Below are 20,180 nucleotides of genomic sequence, written 5' to 3'. Positions count from 1 at the left end.
CATTCAGTAGTATATTAAATAAAACTGGGGACAGTGGACGCCCTTGTCTTGTTCCTTATTTTAGTGGAAAAGTTTCAAGATTTCTCAATTTAGTATTATGTTGGTTGTAGGCTTGTCATAAATAGCCTGTATTATGTTGAGATGTGTTCCTTCTATTCCCTGTCTCTGTACGACTTTTATCATAAAAGGATACTGAATTTGGTCAAATGCTTTCTCTGCATCTAATGAAATGATCATGTGATTTATGTCCTTCAGTCCATTTATATAATGTATTACATTTATCGATTTGCACATGTTGAACCATCCCTGCATCTCAGGGATAAAGCCTACTTGATCGGGGTGAAAAATCTTCCTCTTATATTCTTTTTTTTTTTTTTTTTTTTTTTTTTACATCTCATGACAATTTATTGTTCATTATTAATAGTCCTCATGAAAGTAACACACATACTTAAACATCCTCAAACAATTAAAAGGAATTAACAGATATGATCATTGTATCTGACATTATGCATGATGAGTATCTACTGAACTTTGTTTCTCTTATTTTTTTTAAGGTAACACTGGCAAACTAGTGGAAGCAGTTTTCCTTCTTTATGAAGCCTATGAGTGTCAGTTGCTCCTCCAATAAAAGTTCCATTGACAAATATTCTTGGAACAGTTCTTGCACCTGTCATTTTGTGAAAAGCATCTTGAAACTGGCTCCCATATTCTAGCTTGTCCAATTCCACAGCTTTATAGTTAACATTCATGTCATGGAAAATGTTTTTGACCATTGTACAGTAAGAGCAGGATGTTTTTGAGAAAATAACCACACAATTGTCAAAAACTGTTTCTTGGATCTGGTTCACAGGACTACTTGCTGACTACCCCAGAGATGATGGTGCATTGTTTCCCATCCTTCAGTTTCTACTTGAGCTTTCCTATTAAAGGAGGCTCCACCGAGGAAATGCACACTGAACATGTCACTTCGACACTAGTAAAGGGTCAACGTGCGCTAAACAGTATGTATCACAAAGACTCCCTGAGGCCGCCGTGCCCACCGCCCGCCCGAACCGTCCTGCTAAGCTGCTCACGATCCGGACCAGCTGCGTCCCCGACCACACTGCCCGGTGACGGGACATGACCACAGCTCTGGCTTGCAGTGGGCCAAGAGGCTGACAACCACCATGCAGGCCCTCATATATTCTTGTGTTGTTTGCCAATATTTTTTGAGACTTTTTGCATCTATGTTCACAAGGGAGATTGGTCTGTAATTATCTTTTTTTCTTTTTTTCTGTTTTTTGTTCTACCGTTGCCTGGTTTTGGTATCAGTGTGATGCTGGCTTCACAGAAGGAATTTGGTAGGGTTCCTTTATTATCTATTTCATAGAAAACTTTAAGAATCATTGGTGTAAGTTCTTCCATAAAGGTATGCGAAAATTCATCAGTGAATCCATCTGGGCCAGTACTATGCTGTTTTTGTTACTATGGCTATGTAGTATAGGTTAAAATCAGGTATGGTGATACCACCAGCCTTATTTTTGTTGCTCAATATTATTTTAGATATTCGAGGTTTTTTGTGATTCCAAATGAATTTTTGGATTGTTTTTTCTATTTCCATGAAGAATGCCTTTGAAATTTTGATGGGGATTGCATTAAATGTGTAGATTACTTTTGGTAAGATTGCCATTTTCACAATGTCGATTCTTCCAATCCAGGAACAAGGGATGTTTTTCTACTTCCTAGTGTCTTCTGCAATTTCTCACTTGAGCGTTTTAAAGTTCTCATTGTAGAGATTCTTTATTTCCTTGGTTAGGTTTATTCCAAGGTACTTTTTTTTTTTTTTTGATGCAATTGTGAATGGGAGTGATTCTCTGATTTAATCCTCTATGTGTTTGTGTTCAGCATATATAAAGGCTACTGATTTCTGTGTATTTATTTTGTATTCTGCTATGTGGCTATAGGTTTTTATCAGCTCTAACAGTTTGCTAGTAGAGTCTTTAGGGTCCTTTATATATAGAATCATGTATTACATTTATAGTTTTGCATATATTGAACCAGCCCTGCATTTCTGGGATAAAGCCTACTTGGTCAGGGTGAATGATCTTTTTGATATACTCTTGTATTCTGTTTGCCAATATTTTGTTAAGAATTTCTGCATCTATGTTCATGGGGGAGATTGGTCTTTAATTTTTTTTTTTTTTTTTGTCCTATCTTTATCTGGCTTTGGTATCAGGGTGATTTATCTGGTTTTGGTATCAGGGTGATGCTGGCTTCATAGAAGGAATTTGGTAGAATGCCTTCTTTTTCTATTTCATGGAAAAGATTAAGAAACAATGGTGTTAGCTCTTCCTTGAAGGTCTGGTAAAATTCAGCAGTGAATCCATCTGGGCCTGGGCTTTTTTAGTTGGGAGACTTTTGATAACTGGATCTCCATGTTTGTTATAGGTCTATTTGATTAATCTCACCTTGATTTAATTTAGGTAGGCCACATAAATCAAGAACTCATCCATTTCTTTCAGATTTTCATACTTTGTGGAGTATATGCTTTTATAATTTGCCCCTATGATTTTTTTAATTTCTCTGGCATCTGCTGTGATGTTACCTTTTTCATCTCTAATTTTATTAATTTGTGTCTCTTCTCCTTTCTTTGGGGAAGATTTGCTAAGGGTTTATCAATCTTGTTTATCCTTTCAAAGAACCAGCTCTTTGTTTCATTAATTCTTTGGATTTTTTTGTTTGTTTGTTTCTATTTCATTAATTTCTGCCCTAATTTTTATTATTTCTTCCCGTCTACTGATTTTTGGTTTGCCTTGTTCTTCTTTTTCCAAGGCATTAAGGTGAAGTATTAGGTCGTTTACTTGCAACCTTTCTAATTTCTTAATATAGGCACTTAAAGCTATAAATTTACCTCATAGAACTGCCTTCATTGTGTCCCAGAGATTTTGGCATGTTGTGTTCTCATTATCGTTTGACTCTAAATTTTTTGATATCCTTCTTGATTTCTTCATTGACCCATTCATCATTTAGTAGTGTGTTGTTTAGTTTCCATGATTTCATGTATGCTCTATAGCCTTTCTTGCTATTGATTTGTAGTTTGATTCCATTGTGGTCAGACAGAATGCAAGAAATTATTTCAATTTTCCTATATTTGTTAAGATTTGCTTTGTGTCCTAATATATGGTCTATTTTAAAGAATGTTCCATGTGTTAAAAAGAATGTATATTCTGCAGCATTTGGATGAAATGTCCTGTAGCTATCTATAAAGTCCATTCCTTCTATGAATTCATTTAGTCCAGATGCCTCTCTGTTTATTTTTTCCCAGGATGACCTGTCAATTGATGAGAGTGGGGTGTTGAAGTCACCCACTACCACTGTGTTTGGTGTTATCTGTCACCTTAGTTCTAATAGTGTTTGTTTGAGCCCCCATGTTAGGTGCATATATGTTTAGGATTGTAATGTCCTCCTGTTGGAGGGTGCCCTTAATCAATATAAAGTTACCTTCCTAATCTTTCTTGACTAACGTTGGACTGAAGTCTACCTTGTCAGATATTAGGACAGCAACTCCTGCTTGTTTTCTAGGCCCATTTGCTTGAAACACCATTGTTCAACCTTTTATCCTAAGATAATGTCCATCCTTTGTAGAAAGGTGAGTTTCTTGGAGACAACAAATTGTAGGATCCTGCTTTTTAACCCAGTCTGCAAACCTATGTCTTTTGGTTGGGGAATTGAGGCCATTGATATTAAGTGATATTATTGAAAGGTGTGTATTTATGTTTGCCTTTTCTTTTGTGGTTCCAGTTCTACCTTTGCTCTTTTGTGTTAATTAGTATTTGAGTATTGCTTGTTTGATCCAAGTTCCTTCTTTGTGTGCTTTTCCTTCTCCTCAGCATGGAGGATTCTTTCAAGTATTTTCTGTCGAGCTGGTTTTGACTTCAAATACTCCTTTAGCCTACTTTTGTCATGAAATGTCCTTATTTCTCCATCTATTTGAATGGATAGCTTTGCAGGATAAAGTAACCTTGGTTGACAGTTTTTATCTTTCAGAATTTGGAATACATCACTCCAAGCACTTCTGACTTTTAAAAGTTTGTGTTGAGTAATCTGCTGTGATCCTGATGGGCTGGCCTTTGTAGGTAACTTGATTTTTTTCTCTGACTGCTTTCAATATTTTTTATTAGATTTGTGTGTTTGGTAGTTTGATTATTTAATGACGAGGAGAGGTTCTTTCCGGGTTTTGTCTGGCTGGGGTTCTAAAGGATTCCTGAATCTGCATTGGTACCTCTTTTCCAATTTGGGGGAAGTTTTCTTCTACGATTTTGTTGAGGACACCTACTATGCCTTTGGAGTGAGATTCTTCTCCTTCTATTATGCCCTGAATTCTTATGTTTGATCTTTTCAAAGTGTCCCGAATATCTTGAAATTCCCACTCATACTTTTCTATTAGTTTGTCTTTGTCTTTGTTGGACTGTATTAGATCTGCCACCTGGTCTTCTATCTTAGATATTCTGTCCTCTCTTTCATCCCTTCTACTGATGAGATTTTCTAGTTTTTTATGTCATTAACTGTGTTCTTCATTGCTAGTAATTCTGGTTTTTTTTTTAATTTATATTTCCTTATTTATGTCTTGTATTGCCTTTATTTCATTAAACTGGTATCCTGAATCTTCTTTGATTCCTTTGATTTCTGCTTTTTCCTTTGATTTGTAACTTTGACTTCTTTGATCATATTTACAATCATTCATTTTAAATTTTTCTCAGGCATTTTAGTGTGGAAGTTTTTGATAACTACTTGGATCTCCATGCTTATTATAGGTCTATTTATGTAGGTAATTTCATCTTGATTTAATTTAGGTAGGTCATATTAATTTAGGAAATCATCCATTTCTTTCAGAATTTCAAACTTAACAGAGCATATGTTCTTACATGATGTCTCTAGGATTTGTTTAATTTCTCTGGTATCTGTTGTGATCGTGCCTTTTTCATCTCTAATTTTATTAATTTGTGTCCCTTCTCTCTCTTTTGATCAGAGTTGCTAAGGGTTTATCAATCTTGTTTCTCCTTTCATAGAACCAACTCTGTTTCATTGACTCTTTGGATTTTTTTTTTTTTTTTTTTTTGGATTCTATTTCATTGATTTCTACCCTAATCTTTATTACTTCTTCCCATCTACTGATTTTCAGTTTGCCTTGTTCTTTTTCCATGGCTTTAAGGTTAAGTACTAAGTTGTTTACTTGAGACCTTTCTAATTTCTTAACATATACACTTAAAGCTATAAATTTCCCTCTTAGGACTGCCTTCATTATGTCCCAAAGATTTTGGTATATTGTGTTTTCATTATCATTTAACTAAAAACTTAATTTTTTTATTTCATTCTTGATTTCTTCATTGACCCATTCATTATTTAGTAGTGTATTATTTAGTTCCTATGATTTTGTGGATACTCTATAGCTTTTCTTGCCATTGGTTTGTAGTTTGATCCCACTGTGATCAGACAAAATGCAAGGAATTATTTCACTTTTACTGTATTTGTTAAGATTTGCTTTGTGTCCTAATAATGTGGTATATTTTAGGGAATGTTCCATGTGTTGCTGAAAATAACAAGTATTCTACAGTGTTTGGATGGCCCTGTATAATTCTGTTAGGCCCATTTGCTCTATGACCTCTTTTAATCCAGATGCCTGTTTATTTTTTTGCCAGGATGACCTGTCAATTGATGAGAGTGGGGTGTTGAAGTCACCCACTACAATTGTGTTTGGTGTATCTGTGACCTTAGTTCTAATAGCATTTGATGAAGTTGGGAGCCCCCATGTTAGGTGCATGTATGTTTAGGATTGTAATGTCCTCCTGCTGGAGTGTACCTTTCATCAATATAAAGTGACCTTCCTTATCTTTCCTAACTAATGTTGGATTGAAGTCTATCTTGTCAGATATTAGGATAGCAACCTCTGCTTACTTTCTGGGCCCATTTGCTTGAAACACCATTTTCCAACCTTCCACCTTAATATAGTATACATTCTTTGTAGAAAGGCAAGTTTCTTGGAGGCAACAAATTAAAGGACCCTGCTTTTTAACTCAGTCTGGAAACCTATGTCCTTTGTTGGGACATTGAGGTCATTGATATTAAGAGATATTACTGAAAGATGTTATTTTTGCCATTTTGCTTGTTTCCTAATTCTTCCAGTTTTACCTTTGCTCTCTTGTATTAAGTAGTATTTGTGTGTTGTTTGTTTTTTCCAGGTTCCTTATATGTGTGCTTTTCTTTCTCTTCAGCATGGAGGACCCTTTCAAGTATTTTCTGTAGAGCTGGTTTTGTCTTCAAATATGCCTTTAGTCTGCTTTTGTTATAGAATGTTCTTATTTCTCCATCTATTTAAATGGATAGCTTTGCAGGATAAAGTAACCTTGGTTGACAGTTTTTATCTTTCAGAACTTGGAATACATCACTCCAATCCCTTCTGGCTTTTAAAGTGTGTGTTGAGTAATCCACTGTGATCCTGACGGGCTTGCCTTTGTATATGACCTGATTTTTCTAACTACTTTCAATATATTTTCTTTGGTTTGTATGTTTGGTAGTTTAATTGTAACATGACGAGGAGAGGGTCTTTCCAGGTTTTGTCTGGTTGGTGTTCTAAAGGATTCCTGAATGCAGTGGCATCTCTTTCCCATTTGGGGGAAGTTTTCTCCTATGATTTTGTTGAAAACACCTACTATACCTTTGGAGTGAAATTCTTCTGAATTCTTATGTTTGATCTTTTCATACTGTCCCAAATATCCTGAAATTCCCATTCATTCTTCCCTATTAGTGTGTCTTTGTCTTGGTTGGACTGTATTAGATCTGCCACCTAGTCTTCTAATTTAGATATTCTGTCTTCTCCTATATCCATTCTATTGGTGAGATTTTCTACAAATTTTATTTCATTGACTATTTTTTTATTTCTATTTCCTCATTTATATTTTGTATTGACCTCCTTATTTCATTAAATTGGTTTCCTGTGTCTTCTTTGATTCCTTTTAACATTTTTTTTTTTTTCCCCGAGGTAGGGTCTCACTATGGTCCAGGCTGACTACTCCGTAGTCTCAGGGTGACCTTAAACTCACGGTGATCCTCCTACATCTGCCTCCTGAGTGCTGGGATTAAAGGCGTGTGCCACCACACCCGGCTTCCTTTAACATTCTTTTTTTTTTTAATTTTTTAAAAATATTTATTTATTTATTTATTTGAGAGCAACAGACACAGAGAGAAAGACAGATAGAGGGAGAGAGAGAATGGGCACGCCAGGGCTTCCAGCCTCTGCAAACGAACTCCAGACGCGTGCGCCCCCTTGTGCATCTGGCTAACGTGGGACCTGGGGAACCGAGCCTCGAACCAGGGTCCTTAGGCTTCACAGGCAAGCGCTTAACCACTAAGCCATCTCTCCAGCCCTTCCTTTAACATTCTTAAACAGATTTCCAATCATTCTTTTCAAATCTTTCTCAGGTATTTTCTCTAAATCAGTCTCATTGGAAGTCATTTCTGATGCATTAATACTTTTTGGTGGATTTATATTGTCCTGATTTTTTTGTGTTTCTTGTGTTATACATATTTTTGCATCTTGGAATAATGTAATGTTTTGATTTTCTAATTAGCTGCAGTATTATTAGATGTATCAATCGATCTGATGTTACATATCTTCAGGAGAGGAGCTCAAGGTTCTAAGTATGTCTCTTAAGACTCTCATAGTAACAGCAAAAGTGACCCTTGATGTTGGGTTTGCCTGCTATGAGAGTATTCAACTAAGCTGAGTCAAAGAAAATATAGGCAGATTCTAAAGTTTATAACTAAACAATGTACACATTCAATGAAAAATAGCACAGAGTATTTATGCAACAGTAGGGCTGGAGAGAGATCTTAGCAATTAATGTGTTTGCCTGCAAAGCCAAAGGATTCCAGTTTGATTTTCCAGGACCCACAAGGGGGCACACATGTCTACATGTCTGGAGTTCATTTGCTGGAGGCCTTGACATGCCCATTCTCTCTAATCCTTCTCTGCCTCTTTCTCTCTCTGAAATAATTTTTTTTTAAGTGCCATGCGTGGTGACACACACCTTTAATCCCAGCACTCGGGAGGCAGAGGTAGGAGGATTGCCGTGTGTTTGAGGCCACCCTGAGACTCCATAGTGAATTCCAGGTCAGCCTGGGCTAGAGTGAGACCCTACATCAATTAAAAAAAAAAGTGACCCTAGATGTTGGGTTTGCCTATTATGAGAGTAATCAAGTAGGCAGAGTTGAGTTAAGTATAATAGGCAGGTTCTAAAATTTAACTGAAAATGTACACTTTTAATGAAAAATAGCATAGAATGTTTATGCAGGAATAGGTATTATGACAACCAGATCCTCTAAGTCACAGTCCCTCCTTTATGATGTGTGTTGTTCCACACCCTGAACCCTGTCAATTAGAAGACTAAGATTTCTGGTGAGTCCCTTCCCTAATGAACAACAGAAGAGGAAACAAAAGCCACTATAAATCAGGAAGCAACAAATGACAAGCCCCAAATATAGCCTATTTAAGAATGGCAAATCTGACCATCCATCAGATTTAACATATAACTTATCTTTACACGAAAGGTACAATTAGTACTTCCGATTCAAGCCTACATATCAGGCTTATTTGGTGAGTACTGACCTGTTGTAAGCCCAGTTACCTTTTGGGATTGTTTTGATCTTAGTTATGCTGCGTTCCCTCTTTGTCCTTCTTTGCTGCACTGTGGGCTCAAGTAGGCTGGCTGGCTTGCTGGTTCACTGCTCTGGTCACCTGTGCTGGGTGCCGGGTGCTGTGCAAATGAGCTCCCTTCCCAGGTCTCTGGTGCTCGTTGATGCTTTCGCTGGTGGTGGGGGAATGGGTGGCTGTGGTTGGTGGCTCTAGTTCTCTCACTGGTCCACGTAATCCTCTTCCTCACTAACCCCTCCTCTGTTCCTCCTTTCTTCCCTGTTGTCCTCCCTTCACGTTTCTTGAGTTTGCGAGCATGCCAGTGTGAGTGGAGAATCCCCTCACCTGGCTTTTCCTGCAGCTCAGGCCAAGTCTCATAGCTGTGGCCCCGTGGGTCTGGTGCCTTCGCTGCTAGAGCCACTTCTTCCTGCTTCTGTGGGCTCTAGACGCTCTGGATCTCTCCTACTCTGCTATTGTTGATAATTTCTAATACACTTCACTTTTTAGTAGAAGAATGTATTTTGCTGGGGTTATTATTATTATTATTATTATTTTGGCTTTTTCTCCCTTAGGCTGCTTTGGTATGGTTCCTACACCACCACCTTAACCGGAAGTCCCCCACTTTCATTTAATATAGTACTGGAAATCTTAGCTTTAGCAATAAGGCAAGAGGCATTCATAAAAGGGATACAAATTGGAAAGGAAGAGATCAAATTATCATTATTTCCAGATGATAAACGATTTTATACATAAAGGACCTTAAAGACTCTACCAGCAAACTGTTAGAGCCAATGAACACTTTTAGCAACATAGGATATAAAATAAACACACAGAAATCAGCAGCATTCCTATATACTAAGAACAAACATGTGGAAGATGAAACCAAGGAATCTTTCCCATTCACAACTAACTTGTGTCTTGGGGAATCCTACCAGGGTCTTTTTATTTGTAGGCAAATGCCTTAACAGCTATGCCATCCCTCTAGCCCCCTTCCTCTAATGTTTTTGGTTTTTGTTTTTTGTTTTGAGGTAGGGTCTCACTCTGGTCCAGGCTGACCTGGCATTAACTATGTAATCTCATGGTGGCCTCAAACTCACAGTGATCCTCGAACCTCTGCCTCCCAAGTGCTGGGATTAAAGGCGTACGCTACTACGCCCAGCTTTTTTTCCTCTAATGTTTTAAGAGTAGCAACCACCTATGCTTATTTTATAAAAGAGCAGTAGTTTATAAAGCATGGAGAGAATATCAAGTTACTTCCAACACAAATGAATGCTTTTAATTGTAAATGGCAGTTAAATCAATATGCACGATTGCAAATCCCATGAAACACCAACAAATACAAAGGAAAAGTGGGAAGAGGTGATGAGAAAAGGGCATAAGAAAATAAATATTCTGTTAGAACAAAATCTGCATTTTATCAGTTTGTCATGCAAAATCACCTTCAAAGCCTAAAGCACTGAAATTTATACTTTATAGTTCTAACCAGGCACAAGGAAATGTTATTAAATATAAGCCCAAATTACTGACACCCACTATGACTGCTAGTGAACTGTAATTCAAGAGGTATATTTAACATGAAATAGTCTCAATTTATTTAAAACTGCCTTTGCCTGATCACCAACAATCAATGTAAAATTCTATTCACTAGTTATAAAAGCCACTATCCAGCCAAGCATAGTGGCACATCAAGTTCAAAGCAAACCTAGGATACATAATTTCAATGCCAGCCTGGGTGACACAGCAAGACCATGAGTTTGACTATCTCAAAAAAAAAAAAAAAAAAATCCAAAAACTCAAAAAATCTTGGATCTCAATTAAAAAAAACACGCTAATAATCAGATATATTCATCACACCCCTCTAAATACAAACTAACACTTTAACACTAATTAAAATCAGTATTTACTTTTCTATTTTCCCATCACCATTCTAAGTAACTACATAAAGAGTTCCTGAGGGGCTATATGCTTTACTGTTTCTGTGTTCTGATATTTTAAGTAATGACATCTCTTTCTTCTTGGTTCCAATCAAAATGATTTTCTCATCTCCAAGTTCAGACTTTCTCATTTCCTCCTTTAGATTAGGCAGACAGGGGCTGAGGAGATAGCAAAGCCTGCCTAACAGGGTTCAATTCCCCAGTAGTCATGTAAGCCAGATGCACAAAGTGGCACATATGTCTGGAATTTGTTGGCAGTGGCTTGAGGCCCTAGTATGCCCATATTCTCTCTCTCTCCCTCCCTCCCTCCAACAAATAAATAATAAATAATATTTTTAAAATATTATTAAAAATACACATAAACTTTTTATTAATAAACTCTAACTTGGGGCTGGAGAGAGATGGCTTAGCAGTTGAGGCGTTTGCCTGCAAGGCCAAAGGACCTTGGTTAGATTCCTCAGAGCCCACGTAAACCAAATGCACAATGGGCACACACATCTGGAGTTTGTTTGCAGCGGCTGGAGGCCCTGGCACATCCATTCTCTCTCTCCCTCCCTCTTTCTCTGAAATAAATAAGTAAAATAAATAAATAAAGTTAAAATAATAAACTCTAACTTTTCTAGAAAAAAATTAATAATTATAAAACAAGTTTTACCTAGACTGTACTTACTGTTGGGTATATTTAAAAAGATAAATAAATAAAAATAAAAAATAATATGACATAAGCAACTCTAAGTCAAAGTAGGATTTAAGTAGAATTATAAGCTCCCAAATAATGTGCAGCCAAACTGAGAACTCCTAATGACTGAAGGGCAATATTGTCCTCTCATCTTTAAAACTTCTGAAAGTTTCTATGAGGAACACAAGGGTGTTTGTTTTGTTTTGTGTAGTTATTATTTATTTATTTAGGCCTTCTGTTTTGTTATTTTGAGGTAGGGTCCTGGCCTAGCCCAGGCTGACCTGTAATTCACTATGTAATCTCTCTCTCAGGGGTGGCCTAGAACTCACAGTGATCCTCCTACCTCAGCCTCCCAAGTGTTGGGATTAAAGGCATGCACAACCACAGCTGGCTAGCCATTTCTTTTTTTTTTTTTTTTTTTTTTTTAGTCATTTTGATCGAGTTTTACCAAAGTACTAATCCATAACAGATCAGAACCAAATAAATAAACCAAAACATATATTGTCGGCTGGGCATGGTGGTGCACATCTATAATCCCAGCACTTGGGAGGCAGAGTCCTGGACTGCCCTGAGTTTGAGGCCACCCAGAGACTCAATTCCAGGTCATTCTGGGCTAAAATGAGACCCTACCTCGGAAATAAAAAAAAAATTACACACACACACACACACACACACACACACGTAGAGAGACAGAAAAAACCCAGCCCTAAGGTACAAGAATACTTCTATAAAAGTATTCACTACAGCAATCTTTTCAGTGAAAATAAAAATAACATAAACTAGGCTGCAGAGATGGATTAGTTTGCCTGAGATACCTAAGGACCCAGGTTTGATTCCCCAGTACGCACGTAAGCCAGCCAGATGCACAGGTCATGTATGCATCTGGAGTTCCTCTGCAATGACTAGAGGGCCTAGCGCACCCATTCCCTCAAATATGTATCTGTATCTGTATCTATTATCATCAATCACTTGATAAAGATACAAAAATAACATATATAGATAGATAGATAGAGAGATATACATATATGTATATGTACACATACATATATAGATCGAGAGATATAAAATGTTACAAAAATAGCCTAAATTCTAAGCACCCAGCATATGGAGCATGGAGTTTTTTAAATATTTATTTATTGAGCAAGTAAAAGAGGCAGAAGAGAGAGTGTGTGAAAGAGACAGAGAAAATGGGCCCTGACAAGTATAGGACTCATGGGGATTAACCAGACTAGAAGAGATGCCCAGACAGCAAGAACTAAAAGAGCAAACAAAGGTCTTGAGGATAAATGAAAGATAGCCAACCAACGTCCCAGTGAGACACAGGAAGCATGCACACTGTGGCTGAAGCCAAAGGATTTGAAAGTATGAAATGATGTTATACAATTTGTGTCTTATTTTCACTACATGAGGGAGGGAGAGGCAGATAGAAAGAATGGGTGTGCCAGGGCCTTCTAGCCACTGCAAACAAAATCCAGATACATGGGCCACCTTGTGTATCTGGTTTACGTGAGTCCTGAGGAATTGAACCTGAATCTCTTGGCCTTGTACGCAAATGCCTTAAACACTAAGCCATCACTCTAGCCCTCCCACCCCAACCCCCCCCCCTTTTTTTTTTTGACTTTTCAAGGTAGGGTTTCACTCTATTCCAGGCTGATCTGGAATTCACTATGTAGTATGTAGTCTCAGGATGGTTTCAAACTCATGGTGATCCTCCTACCTCTGCTTCCCAAGTGCTGGGATTAAAGGTGTGTCCTACCATACCCAGCCCTTATTTTGATTCTCTATTTTACTCCCACAGAGCTGCATTTAGTCTTTTTTTTTTTTTTTTTTTTTTTTAAGGTAGCTCAAGCTGACATGGAATTCACTATGTAGTCTCAGGGTGTCCTAGAACTCACAGTGATCCTTCTACCTCTGCCTTCCCAGTGCTGGGATTAAAGGTGTGAGCCACCACACCCAGCTAGCTGGGATTTTTAAAAAGTAGAATCTAAGAAGCTGTTCTAAGTGTTCATACAAGAAATATGGTCACTGCTCACTTGGTAGCAATGTAAATACAATACTAAACCTGGTTCAAGTTTATTTATTTTATTTTATTTATTTATTTGTTTGTTTATTTATTTATTTTGGTTTTTCGAGGTCAGGTCTCACTCTGGTCCAGGCTGACCTGGAATTAACTCTGTCATCTCAGGGTGGCCTTGAACTCATGGCAATCCTCCTACCTCTGCCTCCCGAGTGCTGGGATTAAAGGCATGCGCCACCACGCCCGGCCCTGGTTCAAGTTTTACATTGCAACTTACATTAGAATATAGAACTGTCAGGGCCTATGACAGACAGGCTGAGGAAAGATAAGAGGAAACAAATCAAAAAATAAAAAAGGGCTGGAGAGATGGCTTAGTGGTTAAGCGCTTGCCTGTGAAGCCTAAGGACCCCGGTTCGAGGCTTGGTTCCCCAGGTCCCACGTTAGCCAGATGCACGAGGGGGCGCAAGCGTCTGGAGTTCATTTGCAGAGGCTGGAAGCCCTGGCGCGCCCATTCTCTCTCTCTTCCTCTATCTGTCTTTCTCTCTGTGTCTGTCGCTCTCAAATAAATAAATAAATAAATAATTAAATAAAGAATAAATAAATGAATAAAAAATAAAAAAGAGATGGGCATGATGGCACACGCCTTTAATCCCAGCATTTGGAGGTACAGATAGGAGGATCACTGAGAGTTTAAGACCACCCTGAGACTACATAATGATTTCTAGGTCAGCCTGGGCTAGAGTGACACCCTACATCAAAAAAATAAAAAAAATTAAAAATAAATAAACCACAAGCCAAAGAGATCATATAAACTTGGCAGAGGTGGGTCTGAAGTTTAATCCTGACTTCCTACCTCTCACAATACCTGAATAGATCCACATCATACATTCAATACAAACGGAGTCAATGTTCTCAGTACTTCACAAAGATTATTGGGGTGAAGGTATCCTGAAAGGCTAGTTCTAAATTAGCATGGAGGGTGATCTGAAGAGTGGCCTACCAGGCCCAATGCTGAGGTTTCTAGTGACCTTTATTTCACCTTTCTCACCTTATGCTTTAAACCAGTGTACCTATCACAAAAGCACTGGCTGGGACTGGACATTAGGGAACTTATTATACATTCAAGACTTGTTTAATCCCAGCACTTAGTCAGGAGGCAGAGGTAGGATGATTGCTGTGAGTTCAAGACTACCCTGAGAATACAGAGTGAATTCCAGGTCAACCTGGGCTAGAGTGAGACGTTATTTGAAAGACAAAATAATAAAAATAAAAATAAATTCAAGACTTGGCTTGCTGCCATAAATATGGTTATTAAACACAGGGGGAACTGAGCAAATAAGTAAATGCACTAGGGAAAATGGGACCAGGTTTCTTAATTTTTTTTTTAGTTTTCTGAGGTAGGGTCTCACTCTAGCTCAGGCTGACCTGGAATTCACTATGCAGTCTCAGAGTGGCCTTGAACTCACGGTGATCCTCCTACTTCTGCCTCCGGAGTGCTGGGATTAAAAGCATGCACCACCGAACGCATGTTTTTTTTTTTGTTTTTGTTTTTGTTTTTTTTTTTTTTTTTTTTTGAGAGATAGAGAATGGGCTCACCAGGGCCTCCAGCTGCTGCAACGGACTCCAGATGCATGTGCCACCTTGTGCATCTGGCTTACGTGGGTCCTGAGGAATCGAACCTGACTCCTTTGGTTTTGCAGGCAAGTGTCCTAATCAGTAGGCCATCTCTCCAGCCCTATTTATTTATTTTTATTATTTATTTACTTATTTATTTTTGGTTTTTCAAGATAGGATCTCAGTCTAGCCCAGGCTGACCTGGAATTCACTATGTACTCTCAGGCTGGCCTCAAACTCACAGCAATCCTCTGGAACCTCTGCCTCCTAAATGCTGGGATTAAAGGCAGGTGCCACCACGCCTGACTCTCTCTAGCCCTTTTTGAAAATTATTAATTTATTTGCAAGCAGAGAGAAGCAGGGAGGGAGAGAATGGATGTATCAGGGCCCCTAACCACTGCAAACAAACTCCAGATGAATGCATCTCTTTGTGCATCTGGTTTTACATGGATACTGGGAAATCAAACCTGGCCTTAGGCTTTGCAGAGAAGTACCTTAACTGCTAAGCCATCTCTCTAGCCCAGGTTTCTCAATTTTGATTAAAGGGAATTACAAATATGGAAAGAAAGAAACCTAGAATACATACTACTTGTAGTATTGTAACAGAATTGAAGCTATCAGTATAAATTTATGATACTTAATAGATGGTAGCTAGGAAGGAAAGAGGGAAACAGGAGAGAACAGTATGTACATGATATGTTAGGGGCATGAAATACACTGTTGGGGAGAGGGAAGATAGAGATGAAGTGGGCAGGAAACCACAAGAAGCCAAAAAATATAGGACATTTCTAATGTGTCCTACAACTCTGATAATCTTGATCAGAGAGATTAGGGTGAATGCTTGTGAGGGAAGCCACATGGTCAGCATGGCCATGACTCATTCCAACAGATGGGACAAGTGCTGAGCCACAGAGTTCTTCCCAGGTCCCTAAGAGTTGCTACTAAAGAGCCACATATAATTAAATTTAATTAAATTTTGGCTATCTACTTGGTCTTTACTGAACAGGAAAAGTACAGCTAGGACATCAAGTTCTTACTCCAGAGTCAAATCTGTTCCATTATTAAGGTTATGTATTATTAACAATTCTGATAATGTCTCATCTGCTTTACAAGATCTATAAGAACAGATATATACCATGCCAGACACCACCATGCTCTTTGATGAACAGCTTTAAAATGGATTTTTGGATCTTCAAGGTGGAAAAAAAGCATGCTCACACATTCTGATAATAGTAACTACTAATTTTTAGACTTTGAGTACTCAGCTGCTGATTTTTAACTTTATCTCATCTTGCTTTCAGTCTGCCCACACTCAGATGGTCCTGCAACAATCGAACTCCATATACCTGAGTCTCCTAAATTGCCTCCAAGGACTAAAAGTCTTTAAGAACGGGAACCTTGAAGAGTCCTAGTTAACTCAATGTCCACTTCCCCCTAACACCTTGCTTTTATTCTTTCTCCCCAACATTTTCTTCCAGGACTGTCTGTCCACACTCTACCAATGCACTTTCAGGGTCCCTTAGACAGACTCACTGGAGAAGTTTCCCAACTGACATATCTGACAGCCCCACACAGCTTGAAGAATCCAGATTAGTAATCACCACAGTAACCTAATGACAGTTAAGGTTGCACCTTCAGAGTGGCATTGTGGTTGGTTAGCTCACAAAACTTGGGTGTCAGGGCTGGTTAGTTCACCCCCCTTTCAGAACCTATAAATGACCCAAATGTGGGTCTTTTAGGTTGGCTTCACCCCCCTCCTGCCTGCTAGTGGGTAGGAGTTCTTCATAATCACTCTTCTTTCATCTAAAAATAATAGTCTCTAATAGTATCTCACTTCCTAAGATGTTCATCTTATGCTGATGCTACATTGTTTCCTAGCAAATATCATGCACTTTGAGTGATTCTCAACATGGCACCTAAAGACTATGGGTCTCAAAGTCCTATGAACTTAACCCTCTACCACTCTACTGACACTGAAAATTCAGCTATTTTTACTAACATATATGGGCCAGGCACAGCAAATCCTTTTGGTTTATTTGCTTTAACATGACAACAAAAATGCTCAGCTATGAATGTTCCAATACACAATTGTTCCTCAAAGAAAAATATACTTTATGCACTACCATGTGCATCTGGCTTACATTGGTTCTGAGGAAGTAAACCTTAGTTCTTTAGCTTTGCAGGCAAGCATCTTAACCACTAAGCTATCTCTCCAACCCAACATTCATCTCTTTAATCTTAACAAATGTGCCTAACCTTTAAAGAAACAAATGTTCAGAGAGTAATAATAGCTATCTTTTCATCAATTCAGCTTAATATCACTACTGATGTAATTAAAATTCTATGAAAAAAGCATGGCCGTTGCCTGTAATACCTGCACTTAGGAGGCAAAGACAAGTGGATTGAAGGTGAGGTGGGGGGTCAGCTAGCTAAACAGAACTGGTGAGCTCTAGATTCAAGTGAGAGACCCTGCCTCAGTAAAATAAAGAGGAGAGCAACTGAGGAAGACAGCCAATGTCAACCTCTGGCCTTCACATGTGTACAAAACACACATACACAAAGGGAGGGAAGGGAAAGGAGACAGAAGCAGAGAGAGAAAGAATATGAACCAACATAAGGCAAACTCTTTCTTTTTGATACATGATTGTTTCAATGTCAAGGCTGGCCTTGAACTCCCAATCTTCCTGTCTCTGCCTCCCCAGTAACAAACTTTTTAATCTTACAGTTAAACAAGTTTTTAAAAAACTTTCTCCTGACTAATATAATATGCTATGTAAAAATGCCTATTTTAACTTACCATTCCACTGGAATTATTTATTCCATTCATATTAATTTTTGTTACAAATCTAACTGATGGAGGAGCTTCTGGATATTTAGGTCCACATTCTACTTTCAGGCTATATATTCTGTTTTCATAGTTTGTCTGGAAAGAAATAAAAAGAGAGGGGACAATCTTAATGACAGTACCTAAAATAGTAATGCCCAACTGCTAATAAAATGAATATAGTTGTTATGACAATATTTATAATTAAGTTATATGACTTAGTTATAAAATGTACTGAGCATACTTAAAAGTACAGACTTTATAAAATTAAAATAATCCTATAAAGCAGTACCAGAATAATCAGATTATACATTGTTATGGTATAAACAATGCCTATAATAAATTAGAGGGAAAAACAAACTAACTTCTCCACTACAGATTCCTCCAAAAAGATTGTAAAGAAGGGAGTACTTGAACTATTTTATTTATATATATATATATATATATATATATATATGTAAAGATTCTCATTTTCCAGAACAATCTGGTTTATTTCTATTGTCCCAGTATTATAAATAGTGTCTCTCTTCAGTCTTTTCATTTTCAAAAAGGTCTTGCTGAATAACAAATATGATCACCTTACCTACATGGTAAGAAACTACTTCCAGTAAAAGGGAAAGCACATTGTACCATCGGACAACAATACAACATAATTATTTCCTATCTCCCATTACTTAATTTACCTAACTATTTCAGGAGATAGCTCAGTAGTTAAAGGTGCTTGCATATATTACTTCTTCATGAATTCTTTGGTTAAACTCCATTATCCATACACAGGCACAACTTCATAGTCACACCATCATTTTACTTTTTTAATATATATTTTATTTATGTGAGAGAGAGAGAGAGAGAGAGAGAATGAGCATGCCAGGTCCTCTAGCCACTGCAAAAGAACTCCAGACCCATGAACTCCCTTGTAAAAATGGCTTACGTGGGTCCTGGAGAGTTGAACTGGGATCCTTTGGCTTTGCAGGCAAATGCCTTAACCACTAAGTCATCTCTCCAGCCCCACACCATCATTTTAAAAGTTTCTGTCTTTTGTTTGTTTGTTTGTTTGTGGCCCAGGCTGACCTGGAATTAACTATGTAGTCTCAGGGTGGCCTCGAATTCAAGGCTCTTCCTACCTTTGCCTCCCAAGTGTGGGATAAAAGGTGTGAGCTACCATACACGGCTTAAAAATTTCTTTTTTAAAAAATATTTTGAAGCCGGGCATGGTGGCACACGCATTTAATCCCAGCACTAGGGAGGCAGAGGTAGGAGGATCACCGTTGAGTTCGAAGCCACCCTGAGACTACATAGTTCCAGGTCAGCCTCAACCAGAGTGAGACCCTACCTCGAAAAAGCAAAAAAAAAAAAAAATTTTGAGCCAGGCATGGTGGCACACGCCTTTAATTCCAGCACTTGGGAGGCAGAAATAGGCAGATCACAGTGAGTTCGAGGCCACCCTGAGACGACACAGTTAATTCCAGGTCAGCTCGGGCTAGAGTGAGACCCTACCTAGAAAAACAAAAAACAAAAAGCAAAAAAAACAAAAAATTTTCAAAGCCAGGGGATCCTCCTACCTCTGCCTCCCGAGTACTGGGATTAAAGGCGTGCACCACCATGCCTGGCTAAGAGTCATCATTTTTTGTTTTGTTTGTTTGTTTGTTTGTTTTTGAAGGTAGAATCTCCCTGTAGCCCAGGGTGACCTGGAATTCACCATATAGTGTCAAGGTGGCCTCAAACTGCCAGCAATCCTCCCATCCCTGCCTTCCAAATACTGGGATTATAGGCGTGTACCACCATATCTGGCATAAAACAGTCATTTTAAGGCTATGACTTAAGCTTCTAGACTATCCAGGGTTTATGTTTAAGACATAATTAATTTTTCTATTAATGGCTTTTGTTCACTAAGTTAACTTAGTAATACCACTAAAACAGCAAAGAGCAAAATAAACTGAAACGATAAACTGAATTACCTGTTGTGCTTGTTCTAAATCAAATGAGAAAAGAACTAATTACCATTGGCAGAATTCATCAAAAATATTCATTTCTCATAAGAGGTATGTCCAAGTGAAAATTAGATTGTAACACTGTAACATAAAATGTGTATAATAATATAACACATGTTATTAAATACTTCACTGTTTGGTGAAAATATATATATTTATATTGAGAAGGAGGGAGTGTCAGGACTTCCTGCCATGGCAAATGAACTCCAGACACATGTGCCACTTAGTGCATATGGCTTTATGTTGGCACTGGGGAACTGAGCCAGGACTATCAGGCTTTGCTAGCAAGTGCCTTTGACCATTGAGCTACCTCTCCAGACTTCTTCAATGTTTTGAAAAAGCTATACAAGCTCACTCAAGTTTAACAGCAAACAATAACACATCCAGCATTTTGGAACTATATCTTAATTACTGAAACCAGACAATTGCAGAGGTAGGAAGATCACCAGGAGT

General features: G+C 38.1%; 1 protein-coding gene and 1 pseudogene across 1 annotated transcript in view; both read right to left on the bottom strand.

The window, feature by feature from the left end:
* Ube2v2 (ubiquitin conjugating enzyme E2 V2) overlaps nt 1-20,180 on the bottom strand; it is a 77,373-nt gene that overhangs the window by 17,405 nt on the left and 39,788 nt on the right. Inside the window, exon 3 of the mRNA XM_004665421.3 lies at nt 17,710-17,835. Within this exon, the coding sequence (XP_004665478.1) occupies nt 17,710-17,835 (126 nt within the window). The remainder of the gene's footprint in view (nt 1-17,709; nt 17,836-20,180) is intronic.
* LOC101605258 lies at nt 386-896 on the bottom strand (annotated as a pseudogene).

Source organism: Jaculus jaculus, chromosome 2 (assembly GCF_020740685.1).
Source record: "Jaculus jaculus isolate mJacJac1 chromosome 2, mJacJac1.mat.Y.cur, whole genome shotgun sequence".
NCBI lineage: Eukaryota > Metazoa > Chordata > Mammalia > Rodentia > Dipodidae > Jaculus > Jaculus jaculus.
This window is presented reverse-complemented; position numbering and strand designations above follow the sequence as displayed.